Genomic DNA, 14,614 nt, shown 5'->3' with positions numbered 1-14,614 from the left:
AAATCAATATTCTTTTGTATTTCCTGTGATGAAGAATTTAAAAGGTCCTGAAGTAATAGGTGATTATCCAATTAATTGGCAGTGAACATGGTGTAGCTGGCCAATGTTACTTGAATAGAGTATCCATTGTGAAAAGCCTCAAGAAGAGAGATAAGAGAATTTGGGAAACATCATGGAGGACAAGTGGTGGACCACAAGCCTGTCCATCTCCTTATCATTCAGTGATATAATTAGCTTAATTAGAAATACATTAAAATTGCTGAGACAAGCTTGAACTGTATAAAATGCTGTACCAGACAGCAAATTTCAAAGGGATAACTTATTGCTACTGACCAATCATAATCAAAGGGGAGATGTGCGTGCTCTAAGTTTAAACTGTATAAGTTAAGACATTTGGAAGCTTTTTGTGTGCCTTACTGCTTTGAGAAACGAAGCTGTACTAAAAAGTAAAGTTGCAATAAAAGTTACCTGACACCATCCCACAATCCAGACTCTTTACTGGGAACTATGAAATCTAATACTTGTGTTACCAAATCTCATAAGCCAATTACCATGGCTCAGGACAGTTAGCAAGGATAATAAGGAGTAAAAAGGGAAAGCATCACACCTAAGCAAATTCTACCATTACCAGTAGGAATCATTTCGCTGAAATAGCATTAGCATTCCAGCACAATCAATTGTCCACTTATAATCAGCAAACTCAGGGTAGCCTAAGATTCAGAGACAACCCCAGAAATACAAACTGAAACACAAATGGTAGCTCTCACCTCACCATCTGGGATTGCATCAAGACCTGATTCAGTCACAGAGGCTGTGTCCATCTTGTATGTCTCAAGTACGACATCACCCACAGAAGTGGTTGCGGTTGTTAAGGTAACAGAAGGAGCAAGACAGTTACTATCACAAAGGAGAGCTTCATGCTTCAATGTGATTGGCTTTAGATCAGAGCCCACTGACCAGGATTCACACTCCATATCTGCAGAGAAAAATATGAAAAAAAATTTCACAGATTTTACAAAGTTTGACAGCTGTTAAAAAATATAAATCAGTATCATATTTGAAAGGACTTTATTTATAGCATTGGGAACAATTTCCATGTAATCATTCAGACAGTGTGTAAAACCTTCTATGCTATTTACTTCGGTTCATCAAGTCATAACACAAATTCTTCAGATTTACTGTCTACATCTGGAACAGATCTATCAGCACAAGAGTATACATCCAAGAAGCACTGTGAACCCTCAGGAGAACTTATTCAACTACAATCTGTAATTTCACTGTCCAACATGTTCCTCACTCTACAATTACCTTCAAGCCCTTGTTTCAATGATGAATGCATTCTAGAAGCAGCACCAGGTATACCTAAATATGTGGAGTTAATCTGATAATAGAGGACTGTGTGTATGCCAAACAGCAGAAGCAGCATATGATTATGTAGAGCTAAACAATGTTAGAACCAGCCAATTGGATCTGCAAGTTCTGCAGTCATGCCACAGCAAATTGTGAATGATAGTTGGCATTTAAACTCACTGGAACAAATATTGCCATCATCAATAACGGGAGAGCCCAGCCCAACTGTTCAAAAGACAACGCTGAAGAATTTGCAGCTATCTTCAGCCAGTGGTGTTGTTGATTGGATGACTTACATCAGTCTCCTTCTGAGGGTTCCAGTATCATAGATGCCTGCCTTCAGCCAAATGATAAATCAAGAAATAGCTGAAGCCACTGGATATTGTAAATGGCACCCGACAATATTCCAGTAACAACAATGAAGACTTATGCTCCAGAACTAGCTGCATCCCAAGCCGACCTGTTCCAGTTCAGATACAACATTGGGATCAAGCCAACGATGTGAAAAATTTCCTGGGTATGTTCTGTACACAAAAAGCAGGACAAATCCATTCCAGCCACAAATACCAATCTGAAATTACAGATTGTAGTTGAATAAGTTCTCCTGAGGGTTCACAGTGCTTCTTGGATGTATACTCTTGTGCTGATAGATCTGTTCCAGATGTAGACAGTAAATCTGAAGAATTTGCGTTATGACTTGATGAACCGAAGTAAATAGCATAGAAGGTTTTACACACTGTCTGAATGATTACATGGAAATTGTTCCCAATGCTATAAATAAAGTCCTTTCAAATATGAAACTGATTTATATTTTTTACCACTTCGATCACCAGCAAATTGATGGAAGCCGTCAAGCAAATTTACTCAAAAAAAAAGACACAGCTCACTGGCCTTCATTTGGGTTCTGCCAGGCCCACACAGTTCCTGACCTAACTATAGCCAAAGTTCAAGGATGAGAAAAGGGCTGAACTCCAGAAGTGAAGAGTCAGTGACTGCCTTCAACATCAAGGCAGCATCTGAGAGATGTGGATCAAAGAACTCTGACTAAACTGGGATCTATGGGAATCAAAGAGAAAATTCTCCATTGGTTGAAGTCAAATCTGACACAAAACAAGTTTGTGGTCGTTGGCGGTCAGTCACCTCGGCCCCAAGAGTTCCTCAGGACAGTATCCTAGGCTCAACAATTTTCAGTGGTTTCAATGACCTCCATTATAAGGTCAAAACTGGGAACATTAGTTGATGATTGCACAGCATTCACCATTACTCACACCACTTCAGATACAGAAGTTGTCTGTATCCATTTGCAATAAGAACTGGACAAAAATCCAAAATTAGGCAGATAAACAACAACTAACATTTGCACCACACAAATGACAGACAATGACCATTTTCAACTGCAGACAATCTAACCATCACTTCGATTCAATCCGATACTAACAACCTGGGGATTGCCATTGCGCAGAAACTGAACTGGACTAGCCTAGCCATATAAATACAGTGGTTACAAAAGCAGGCCAGAGGTTGGGAATCATGGAATTATCCTTATTTTTGTAACCTGTCCCAGTCCCCACTTGATATCCTATCACTGTTATCTCACCCTACAACTGTACACCCTTCCTTTTTTTTGTAACCTCCTGCAGCCCCTAGAAACCTCCCAACTGTGTAAACTTCTCCAGCCACTGTATACCTCCCTATCTCTGTAACCTCCTTCAGCCTCTATACTTCTCCCCATCAGTCACCTCCACCAGCCACTACACTCCTCCCAATCTCTGCAACTGCCTCCAGCCCCTACAACCTTCCCTATCTCCAACCTCCTCTATCTGCTACACACCTCGCTAGCGATGTTCATTCCTCCAGACTCGACACACCTCCCTATTTTTGTAAGCTGCTCCAGCTCCTACACATCTTCCTGTCTCCATAACTTCCTCCTGACATCTGTCCACCATCTATAAAGCACAAGAGCAGCATTCCTGTTTTTCCTTCTGCACAATCCTGAGGTCAGTGTACAGCTGTGATTTCCAGAATTAGAAATTAATGTTGACACACTGATTACTGTGTGTAGAATATCATAGCAGCTTAGAGGGAACGCTGATCAAGAGTGTGATGGAACAGTCTCCATTTGCTTGGATAAGTGCAATCCCAACATGCTAGGCTTGTCACCATCCAGGATAAAGCATCCTGCTTGACTGCCACCACATCCACAAACATTCATTCCTTCACCACTGATACTCACTAGCACCAGGTGCAAGATACATGGCTGAAGTTAATTCAGGCTTCTTGGGAGCACGTTCAAGCCCTTGACCAAAACCATCTAGAAGGACAAAGGCAGCAGATTCAGGGGAATACTACCCACCAAAGGCACTCACCATCCTGACCTGGAGATATATCACCATTAGTTCAATGTTGGTGGGACAAAATCCTGGAAACCCCTTCCTAACAATTCGGTGGATGTACCTGCACTAAATAGCCTGCAATGGCTCAAGGCGGGAGCTCCACTACCACTTTCTCTGGGGCAATTAGGGATCAAACGGAATCCAGGATAATCTATCACCCAAACACCTTCAGCATAATGGCTGCCAACCATCACATTGTCCCCATACTGTACATACTTAATTCCTGTCCTTCTGTTTATTTCAAATTGGAGCCTTTTAAATGACTATTTCAATGCTTCAAAACTCCAAGCTCGGTTTGGAAGTTCCCAACAGCAGTCCATTGGGAGCTCGCCACAGGTAAGTGATTATCCCAGAATTCCAGGAATACTCATTGACTCGTAACATGTAATTGTTCCAATCAGATGTTCTGCAGCTCAACATTCTTCTGCTAAGCCACAGAACAGAAATATTCATTCCTGGTTATGATAGAGTGCAAGTACTACATTCAACAAAACAGTTGGTAATACACACCAGCCAACAACTTGTTAAAGTTGGATAAGACCTCAACCTCAAGCACACTAGATATATTGCTTTACCTCTTGCTGTAGAGGAGTATGGGAATAAAAAAGAAAATTAAATTAATTTCCTTATGTGGTTATGCTGGTGACCGATGAAACAAGATCTGTCTTGTGATTTTTCTCTCCCAAACTGGAAAAGATCTACAACTGTAAAATATCAGACTGCTGACAAAATCTTCCCCATCTATTCTCTGTATAAGGCCAAAATGGAATAACACCATCTCCAAGTTTAAGCCTAGACAATAAGTTATCTGGTTATTCAAGCAAATGGACCGTTATAGCTCAGCTCTGTCCTTGGAAGCACGGGTCACTGGGCAGTATCAGAAAAAGGAACTGCTCAATTTTTTACTTGTTAAACCAGACCCTGGAGGTCAAAACATCACCCTTACCTGGAGGTCAACTGAGCTCAGAAAACTTGGCAAAGCCCCAAGGTCATACCTGTTGTAGCTCATTCTGTAGGCCTCCTGGATGGACACTTAGCATTCGACAAGTAAATGTATTTGACTTTCTCTAAAATAGAATCTAGGGTAACATCAAAATACCAACTAAGCACTCTCATGCAGATGCAGGACTCTACTATTGGAGACCCCAGGCTTATTTTGAATAGATCCCAATTCTACCAGTACAGCTCCCACACAATGTTTTATACTGCAGAATTAGATTATTCAAAATAGTTCCAATTTGTAAACAAAGCAACTTCCAGCACAAATTAAAACATGGAAAATGGAACATGGAACAGTACAATATAATATAGGCCCTTTGGCTCAATGTTGTGCTGGCCTTCTATCCTACTCTAAAGATCAAACTAACCTGCATACCCTTCATTGTACTAAGTTCCAATGTGCCTATCCAAAGGTCACTTAAATATCCCTAAATGTATCTGACTCGACTACCACTACTGGCAGTGCTTTCCACCACTCTGAGTAAAGAATCTACGTTTGACACCTCCCCTAAACCTTTCTCCAATCACCTTAAAATTATGCCCCCTCATGATAGACATTTCCGCCCTGGGAAAAAGTCTCTGGCGATCCACTCTATCTCTGCCTATCAATATCGTGTCCACCTCTACCAAGTCACCTCTCCCCCTTCTTCGCTCCAATGAGAAAACCCTTGCTTCCTCCATCTTTCTTCACAAGACATACCCTCCAGTCCAGGCAGCACTTGGTAAATCTCCTCTGCACCCCCTCTAAAGTATCCACATTCTTCCTACACTGAGGCGACCTGAACTGAACACAATATTCCAAATGTGGTCTAACCAGGAGAGCTGCAACATAACTTCACTATTCTTAAACTCAATTCTCCTCCTAATGAAAGTCAACACACCATACGCCTTCTTAATAATCCTATTAATATGGGTGGCAACTTCAAGGGATCTAAGACATAGACCCCACAATCTCTGTTTCTCCACCTTGCCATGAGTCCTGACTTTAACCCTGTACTCTGCATTCAAATTCAACCTTCCAAAGTGAATGACTTCAGACTTTTCCAGGTTTAACTCCATCTGCCATTTATCAGCCCAGTTCTGCATCCTATCAATGTCCCATTGTAACCTACAACGGCCCTCCACACTATCCACGACTCCACCAACCTTCATGTCATTGGCAAACTTACTAACCCACCCTTCCACTTCTTATCCCAAGTCATTTTAAAAATCACCAAGAACAGAGATCCCAGGACCTCCTAGAAGTCCCTGCAGAACACCACTGGTCAGGGTCCAGGCTGAATACTTTCCATCTACCACCACTCTGTCATCTAAATCCAGACAGACAGATTTCCCTGTATCCCATGCCTCTTTACTTTCTGAAGGAGCCTACCATGGGGAACCTTATCAAATGTCTTGCTAAAATCCATGTACACAATCCACTGCTCTACCTTCACCATCACTTCCTCAAAGAATTCAATCAGGGTTGTGAGGCATGACAAAAGCTGTTTTTTTCCCCAAAAAATGGATTTAGACTTTGAAGTTGAAACCGAACTCGGAATCGAAGATGTCACTGTTGTGGTTCTGTTTGCCGAGCTGGGAATTTGTATTGCAGACGTTTCGTCCCCTGTCGAGGTGACATCCTCAGTGCTTGGGAGCCTCCTGTGATCTTTCCTCCGGCATTTGTAGTGGTTTGAATCTGCCGCTTCTGGTTGTCAGTTCCAACTGTCCGTTGCAGTGGTCGGTATATTGGGTCCAGGTCAATGTGCTTATTGATTGAATCTGTGGGTGAGTGCCATGCCTCTTAGGAATTCCCTGGCTGTTCTGTGTTTGGCTTGTCCTATAATAGTAGTGTTGTCACGCACACAGATGACAAGCAACATGAATTCGACTGGGACAACGCTACTATTATAGGACAAGCCAAACAGAGAACAGCCAGGGAATTCCTAGAGGCATGGCACTCATCCACAGATTCAATCAATAAGCACATCGACCTGGACCCAATATACCGACCACTGCAGCGGACAGCTGGAACTGACAACCGGAAGCGGCAGATTCAAACCACTACAAATGCCGGAGGGAAGATCACAGAAGCGCTTCACGGAGGCTCCCAAGCACTGAGAATGTCACCTAGACAGGGGACGAAAAGTCTGCAACACAAATTCCCAGCTCGGTGAAGACGAAGATGACGACGACAACAACAACAACCCGAGCTACAAACTTTGAACGAAGATGTCACATTAATACCTTCACTGAAATCCTCTTCAGTCGAGATCTGTGTGAGTGGGGATTGCGGGCGGGAGTCGCCTGCCAGGGAGTAGCTGTGCTCAGCTTGAATGTGTGGAGCAGGCGACAGTTCTGCATCCATCAGCTCACTTTTGTCCGAAAGGAAAGGATCATTGAAAAGGTGATGCAGCATATCCTTGGAAAGCTCATCCAACATTTCAGTGAAGTGCTGAAACATGCAAGAGAAGAATAATTATGCACGATAACTCAGGCTAGAACTTGGCATTGGTAACATTTTCAAGAATAAAATAGCCATGGAAAATTAGTGAAAAGTCATGGAAATTTGTAGAAACCAGATTAGGGACAATTGTTCTTTCTAACATTAGTGGTTGTAATGGGAAATGCATTCAAGTGCACTGCTTTTTTCTGATAGATAATTGCATGCAATGGCAACATACCACTGTTTCAGCTTTCCTGAACAAACATTATAAAGAAGCTATGGGACAAGGGGGAGTGTGTTGCTTGCTAAGAAAAATGTCAGTTGTTTTATTGACACACTGGTGAAGGCATGAGTTAAAATGGAAGGAATAGCTGCATGGCTTTGGTTTGCATGAAACAAAGTGATTGACAATCTTGGTGAGCATTGAATCTGCCAGTAGCGTTACCAGAGCTGATGGGCTGCTATGCAGCAGTCAGTGACACTCAGAAGCACTCAATGTGGTTGGAATGAAGAAATCCTTAATGATTTGGAATTATAAATATGCTACTCAATTTACTTCACCCCCTCATACAAAAGAAAAGAAACATCTTCACAAGGAAAACAAGGAATAAGTAACACATGGAGCCTAAGGTTGGAAGTCTGAAACAAACAAACAAACAAACAGAGAAAGTCTGGGAGCAAAAGAAATCATACTGGACTCAAAGCATTAACTTTGTTTCTCTCTCCACAGATGCTACCAGACCTCAGTTTCTCCAGTATTCTGTGTTTGTTTGATACTGCTTAAAAGGTACTGATTAAGTTTGATACTCTTTCAATGGATCCAATAGATAGCAATGAAACAGAAGCAGCAGGCAGTTTGTATTTGTTTGTTAAACCTGAACTAGCTAAAATACAATAGTACAATAGCACAATAGCATGGTTCTTCGTGCTCTACAAATTCCTCCAGCAGAGGTGTTGCTGCGTGGGAGAATATGTTTGCACTTTAATAGTTTCCAATATGTATAATCTCAACAGAATATTTATAGCAATGCCACACAAAGGGGGAAGCAGGTCAACACTGGTGAGAAGAAATGAACCAAAAATCCCACGTATCAAACACTTAGGAAAAGTTTGCTCATTTGCAAGCTAGACATTGTACAGGTTCCATGAAAAATCTCAATATCAGTAGTATGAAATGTTCGAGTTGGTACTGCAGATAACTTTCAGGTGCTTGAGCATTGCTAGGAGTTCACCCCACTGTATAGAAATATGTAAAAGAGAGGCAACATACAATATAGCATTTGAATCACGCAATTCGAAGGCAATGACCAGCTCTGGAGAGACCAAGTGCATTCAGATTAATGACAGTACCATCACTGCAAACAATCTAGTGTTCGTCATTGACAAGAAACATAAGACCTAAAAGGGCAACTCAGAGGTTATATTTTCTGTGACAATATAACTTCACTTTTCCCATCCAATCAAACACTATGCCCAACCTTAACTGCCCTTGTAAAGGTGATAACATATAGATTTCTTCAACCACTGTGTTCACATGTTGTAAATACATATCCATGGTGCTGTTAGGAAAGGAATTGCAGGATTTCAATCCAACAACAAGGAATCTAAACAGACTTCTCAGTAGGAAAGTGCATCATTTAAAAGGAAGTGCATAGATATTAGCATTCTTAAGCATCTGCTGCTCTTGACATAAATATTGACGGTTTAGAAAGTGCTATTCAAGTAACCTTGGTAGTGGTTGCAGTGCATCTTGTAGATGGTAGACATTTCAGCCAGGGTACATTGTTGATGAGCAAATGACTAAGGTGGTAGTTGGGAACGACTCTGCCTTGGATGAAGTCAAACCTAATTACCATTGAAGCAGCACTCATCTGGGCAAGTACAAACATTCCATCATGGCCATCACGTGTTCCTTATAGCTAAATTATCAGGAAACGTATGTTTAATAATTAGTTTTAGTTTAGTTATGGTCAAGTAATTGAAGTGCATTAACCAGTTAACCTAATATTGTCATTGCCTTTATTTTAATCATTGCAGCACATTGATGGGCCAGTTTGATGGCAGTTTCTCAGTTGACAAATGAGATCCATTTCTATACTTTAATTATGGAGCAGTACTACAAAGCCGGCCAAGACTAAAACTGCAAGTTCCAACAGCACAAGCCTACATTACTTAAAAACCTCAAACACCTGGCATCATTAATCTCGAGGAAAGACCTATCATGTGGAAAAAAAACTGCATTCTACATTAGCTTAGTTTTAACTTGTGCTAAAAAAAACCCCCTATATTTAATACTGCCTAGAGGACTTGTGTCTTGCGGAGTTGGAAAAACAAAATGTATTTTATTGCAAGTTTTGTGAAAACACCTGTAGTGGTTACTTTAAAAGAGACGTCATTGAAAGTTCACTGGACTTGAATTTTTCTTCGAAGAAGCTTCCTTGAAATCATGAGACTGATGATAACTGCTTGCTGTGCTATAGACCCCTAGGTGAACTGCTTGGAGATGGTTCTTACAAAGTTAACTTTAAAAAATAAAAGGAACTATTAAGGATTACTTAAAATTCAGCTTTATTTGCGCTAGAATGTACCTCACTTTTATGTGCTATTGCGATACAGTATAATGCAATAAACATTTGAAATCTAAATTTCAGAAAATTTAATTTCCAAGCACGGAGATATCATGTAAGGACAAGCAATGTAATTTTTTCATATTAATTTAGCTAACTTTTATACAGAAAATAATTTGCATTTTTGGTTCAATTTTTAATCACATGGGAAAGAGTTTTTTTTTAAATTTGAGGTTTAGGCCATGATCTGGGCTAGGTAGTCACAAATTCTCAATGAAGTAAAAGCAGCAAGTATGCTCACCACCTCCTACCCTCAACAAAATCAGCACTGAAACAAAATCTGCCAACTGAGTGAATCTAACAATGGCTCAACAAAAGGAAGAAAATGCAAGCAGTGTGGTAGAAACTCGAGCAGATCACTGTCCAAACTCCAATGATTAATCTGGGAACACTGGCAGCATGATAGCAGGTAGCCTTTCAGCACTCTCCTTCCGTTAGTCACTTATGGAATTTTGTTTACATAATTAACCTGACGTTCCCAAAAAGAAACAAGAGGAACAATTCCAACATGCCACAGACCCATTCCCTCATTAATATCTATCACCCTACAACTTCACAAACTAAACTCCAAGTTTACGAAATATTCAGCTCAATAAAATAAGAACCTTTAGATTTGATGGAAAGCTGAACTGAACCGTGGGGAAAAGTATCCTAAAAGTTTCTGAATTATTGGCCAATCCGCAAACAGTGGAAATATTCTCAAAACCATGCAGGCAGATACTACTAAATTAGAATTAGATTTTAATCCAACAGATACCAAAATAGGCTTACATTTGATTCATATGCATGGCTTTATCTAAAATGGATATCTCCATTAGCTGTTAGCCTAAATAGCTGTTTCAAAAATACAACCTGATTTCAGCTGGAAATACCTCAGCCTTCATTGGCTTGAGAAAATGCTTTGGTTTTAAAGGGAGTTCATTTTTTCTAGTTCATGACAAAGTGGCAACAATCATGAATGTTACTGGGAAGTGCAGCACACCTATTCCTATTTAAAATCATGCTAAAATAGAAAATACAGTAGCAAAAATACAGAGGTATTTAATCTATTATGTTAAATTTGATAAAACACTTTTTCTCATCTTTAATATTCTAAATCAAAGCAAATGGTTCCCTGGCTAGAAACTTTGAGATTGTAATGAAACGCATCCAAATCACCAATTCATTCACGCAATGACACATTCATTTCCACTTACAGTTTCACTGAGACCAACAACCAGTCAGTTTGACTGGCCAACAATCTAACTTGGCCATGGTTCAAATTAAGAATATTCATTACCACTCTGCAGACAAGTTCTAAACAGGCCTACTCGCCTAAACAATTCCATACGATTAGCACTGTTGTAGGAATTTGAAACATCTGTCTCAGAACACGTAATGTCTGTTATGCTCGAGTGTCACTCGAAACTTTTGCGTTCGACATCAAGACGAATCCATAAGCAGGTCTTCGCTCTCGCTCCAATATTGTAGTGTTACCCAAATTTACAGTACTGGAAAATGGCAAGAGTTCTCTCAAGCAAACAAACATCTGGTAGAATAATCACTGTCACATTATTGAGTTGTTCAGATTGTTAATTGCAACAATAAAAAAAACTCCAGCAGACAATACATTGTTTTCTGATTCAAAGATACTAAAGATCCTACAATCACTAATTCCCTCAAAACTACGTGCTAAAAAGGAGAGACTTCCAAATATTAATGATTAGGTGAAGTTCAATCGGGCAGGGCCCTCAAAAACAAAACAAACAAGACTGTCAAAGACAAAATCAAATTCAACCTGGCCAGGAGCACAGCATGGGCAATAGCACATCAGTCATTAGCTCAAATTCATTTTCCACTGAGGGCCTAATCCTTTTGGAAGAGTATCATTATATACCCATCATATCAGGCTGCTAGATATGTGGAGGATTGGAAAATGAACAGCATGTTTTCAAAGTTATAATCAAGGATTTCCAGAGGGTCTTTTGATCAGTGTTGATTGAAGTTCAGCAATAAGTCTGTAAATTTCCTGCCAAATTTGTGCTGATTGATCAGGACAATCCTGAGGAAAGTTTTGTTCAAAACTTAGTATACAATGGTTTCCTAAATTCTTCATAGAAGCATATTTGCCTCTCTGATGTATAAAGAATGTATCAATTGTCATTCCATTTTGCAATTTGCTGGTGTTGCCCTGCAATCTAAAACGATTCTAAATCAAAAACAAATTACTGGGAAAACTTGGACAGCATCTGTGAAGAAAGATAGAGTCAACCTTTCTAGTCCAGTGATCCTTCTGCAGAACTGACTCTTAAATGATTTTGGTACAAGTATGAAAAATAAAGGGATGTTATGAAGCACATCTTCAGCAGATAGCACTTGAACCCAGATCCAATGCACCACAAGAGCCCTCTTATAAAGGATAAACAAGGAGGTATTTCTCAATTAACCAATTCAGAGATGTGTTATGAAATTGAAGGCATGTACTGTACCTTAGAGAGCATGCTGTTCTAACTGAGAGCTTTGAAGCACCTGTATATATGGCTAGACAGCAGCCCCAGAGTGAACTGGAAAATTGAAAATATGCAACATTTGGCTGTGAAAGGGATACCTGAGTTTCGGTTGCTGTTTTGACAACAATTCAAATTTAACCAGTTTAAATTATGCCCCAGGATGCCAATGTTTGAATTTATTGTTTTGCCAACATTGGTTCAATGAGACAATTTGATGTTTGGGGTATAAAAAAGCTGAAATTTTGAAAATTGGAGAGACAGCAACTGCCACTGAGACAGAAACTCCTGAAGATCTAACAGCTTGCTCTCCAAGAAATTAGGAAACGCTCAATCTAAGGTACCTTTTCACATGAAACACACTTGCAGTAAAAAGAAAGAAGTCGGCTCAGGGAATTCAGTAGCCAGAAGAACGAAGTCACAGATGATGACAGCAGTTGTGTGGTTTTGAAACTAAGTTGATGTAATTTTAATGTGACTTATTTGAACAGCGTATTTTTATAGAGTTGGAGGCAGATAATAAACAAATTAAGAGAAAGGGGGCTTAGAATTGTGAATAGTTGTTAATGTTCACTTTTTTTTGTTAACAAAAAAAAGTTATTTTCTTTAGTGAAATTTGAGAGTTGTCAGTCAGTCATATTTTAACAGATTACGAGATGAGCTTTTCTTGGTGTTTGGTTTAATTAACAGAGGGGTTCACCTCCGTGTCATTACATCTTCAGAAGTAGACAGGACTTGAACCCAGGCCTCCTGGTTCAGAGGCACGTACACTGTGCCACAAGAGCCCCTTAGTTCCTCAGGTTTTTAAAAAGAAAATCAGCAAGGGTTATTATAGGTAACCGAACGGCTTTCTTCCCACCATCAAATCACCCATAGTACTTCTCATCTCTGATGAAACATCATTAAAATCACCCATGCTTCCAATTAATCAACTTACATGCAAAGCCTGTTAAGGGCATTAGTTCCTAACCATCTTTAAATCACCTTTCTTCCTGTATTAGGTCAAAAGCGGGGATGTTGGCTGATAATTATCAGTGTCAACTGCGGCTACCCAGCTAACAAAGAAGTCCATGTCAATGTGAAGCAACACCTGAAATTTGGGGCGGCACAGTGATTAGCGCTGCTGCCTCACAGCGCCAGAGATCCGGGTTCAATTCCCGCCTCAGGCAACTGACCATGTGGAGTTTACACATTCTCCCCGTATCTGCGTGGGTTTCCTCTGGTGCTCCAGTTTCCTCCCACAGTCCAAAAACGTGCAGGTCAGGTGAATTGGCCGTGCTAAATTTCCCGTAGGTGAAGGGGTAAATGTAAGGGAATGGGTCTGGGTGGGTTGCGCTTCGGCGGGTCGGTGTGGACTTGTTGGGCCGAAGGGCCTGTTTCCACACTGTAAGTAATCTAATCTAATCTAATATTGGCAAGTAACATTCGCACTAAATAATGGCCATGTAATTACCATCTCCAATTTAATATCTTCAGATATTCAATGGCATTATCGCTCCCACCAGCATCCTGAGAGTTACTATTGACCGGAAATAGAACTGAACTCGCAATATTAACCTTGTGGCTACAAGAGAAGGTCAGAGGCTAGGGATACTGCCTACTGACTCCCCAAAGTCTTCACAAGGCACAAGTTCATGAGTGTGATAGAATACTTTACATTTGCCTGGACAAACAAAGATCCAAGAACACTCAAAGTTCTTCTTCATCATCATCCTCCTTCAGGCAAAACAGTTCAATTAATCATTATAATACCCACCAGTTTTAACAATGATACTGTGGCAACAGTGTTTGCATGTTGCCTCCTTTGGCAGCATTTCGAAAATGAAGGGGGCGAGGGAAACGAGAAAAGAGGGCAAGTGAAATATAGCGGGGTGGCTCATACCACTACTGTACAACCTTCAGAGTTCAGAGTGTGGTGCTGGAAAAGCACAGTAGGTCAGGCAGCATCAGAGGAGCAGGAAAATCAATGTTTTGGGCATAAGTATCAATGGGAGACAGACATTATCTCACATTCATGTTCAAGGTCGGATCAAATGAAAACCTGCCAGAGAATTGCCATTCAGTGCAGTTCTCCACCATTTCTAGAGGTTAGACACTTAGGTGCATTTCTTGATGTACAATAACCTTACTTTACCTAGCAAGTGTTGTTAGCAACAGTTCATCAGCCTCTACCACTAAAGCATAGATTGTGAATGGGAGTTCCCCTACTGACACAGTCCATTTTCATGTGTGTGAAAGAAAGGTTGCTCACTTCAATGAACAGTCAGGTAATTAACTGCAATAAGAACAAACAATATGCTCACAGGATTTTGCATTGAAGTATCTTCATTAAAT

General features: G+C 40.3%; 1 protein-coding gene across 1 annotated transcript in view; it reads right to left on the bottom strand.

Moving 5' to 3' along the window:
• creb3l2 (cAMP responsive element binding protein 3-like 2) overlaps positions 1 to 14,614 on the bottom strand; it is a 94,259-nt gene that overhangs the window by 63,248 nt on the left and 16,397 nt on the right. The window contains exons 2-3 of the mRNA XM_060840014.1: positions 6,969 to 7,176; positions 768 to 976 (exon numbers count right to left, since the gene is read on the bottom strand). Of these exons, the coding sequence (XP_060695997.1) occupies positions 768 to 976; positions 6,969 to 7,176 (417 nt within the window). The remainder of the gene's footprint in view (positions 1 to 767; positions 977 to 6,968; positions 7,177 to 14,614) is intronic.

This window comes from Hemiscyllium ocellatum, chromosome 19, assembly GCF_020745735.1.
Source record: "Hemiscyllium ocellatum isolate sHemOce1 chromosome 19, sHemOce1.pat.X.cur, whole genome shotgun sequence".
Classification (NCBI taxonomy): domain Eukaryota; kingdom Metazoa; phylum Chordata; class Chondrichthyes; order Orectolobiformes; family Hemiscylliidae; genus Hemiscyllium; species Hemiscyllium ocellatum.
Note: the sequence above shows the minus strand (reverse complement) of the source record. Positions and strands in the feature narration are given on the sequence as shown.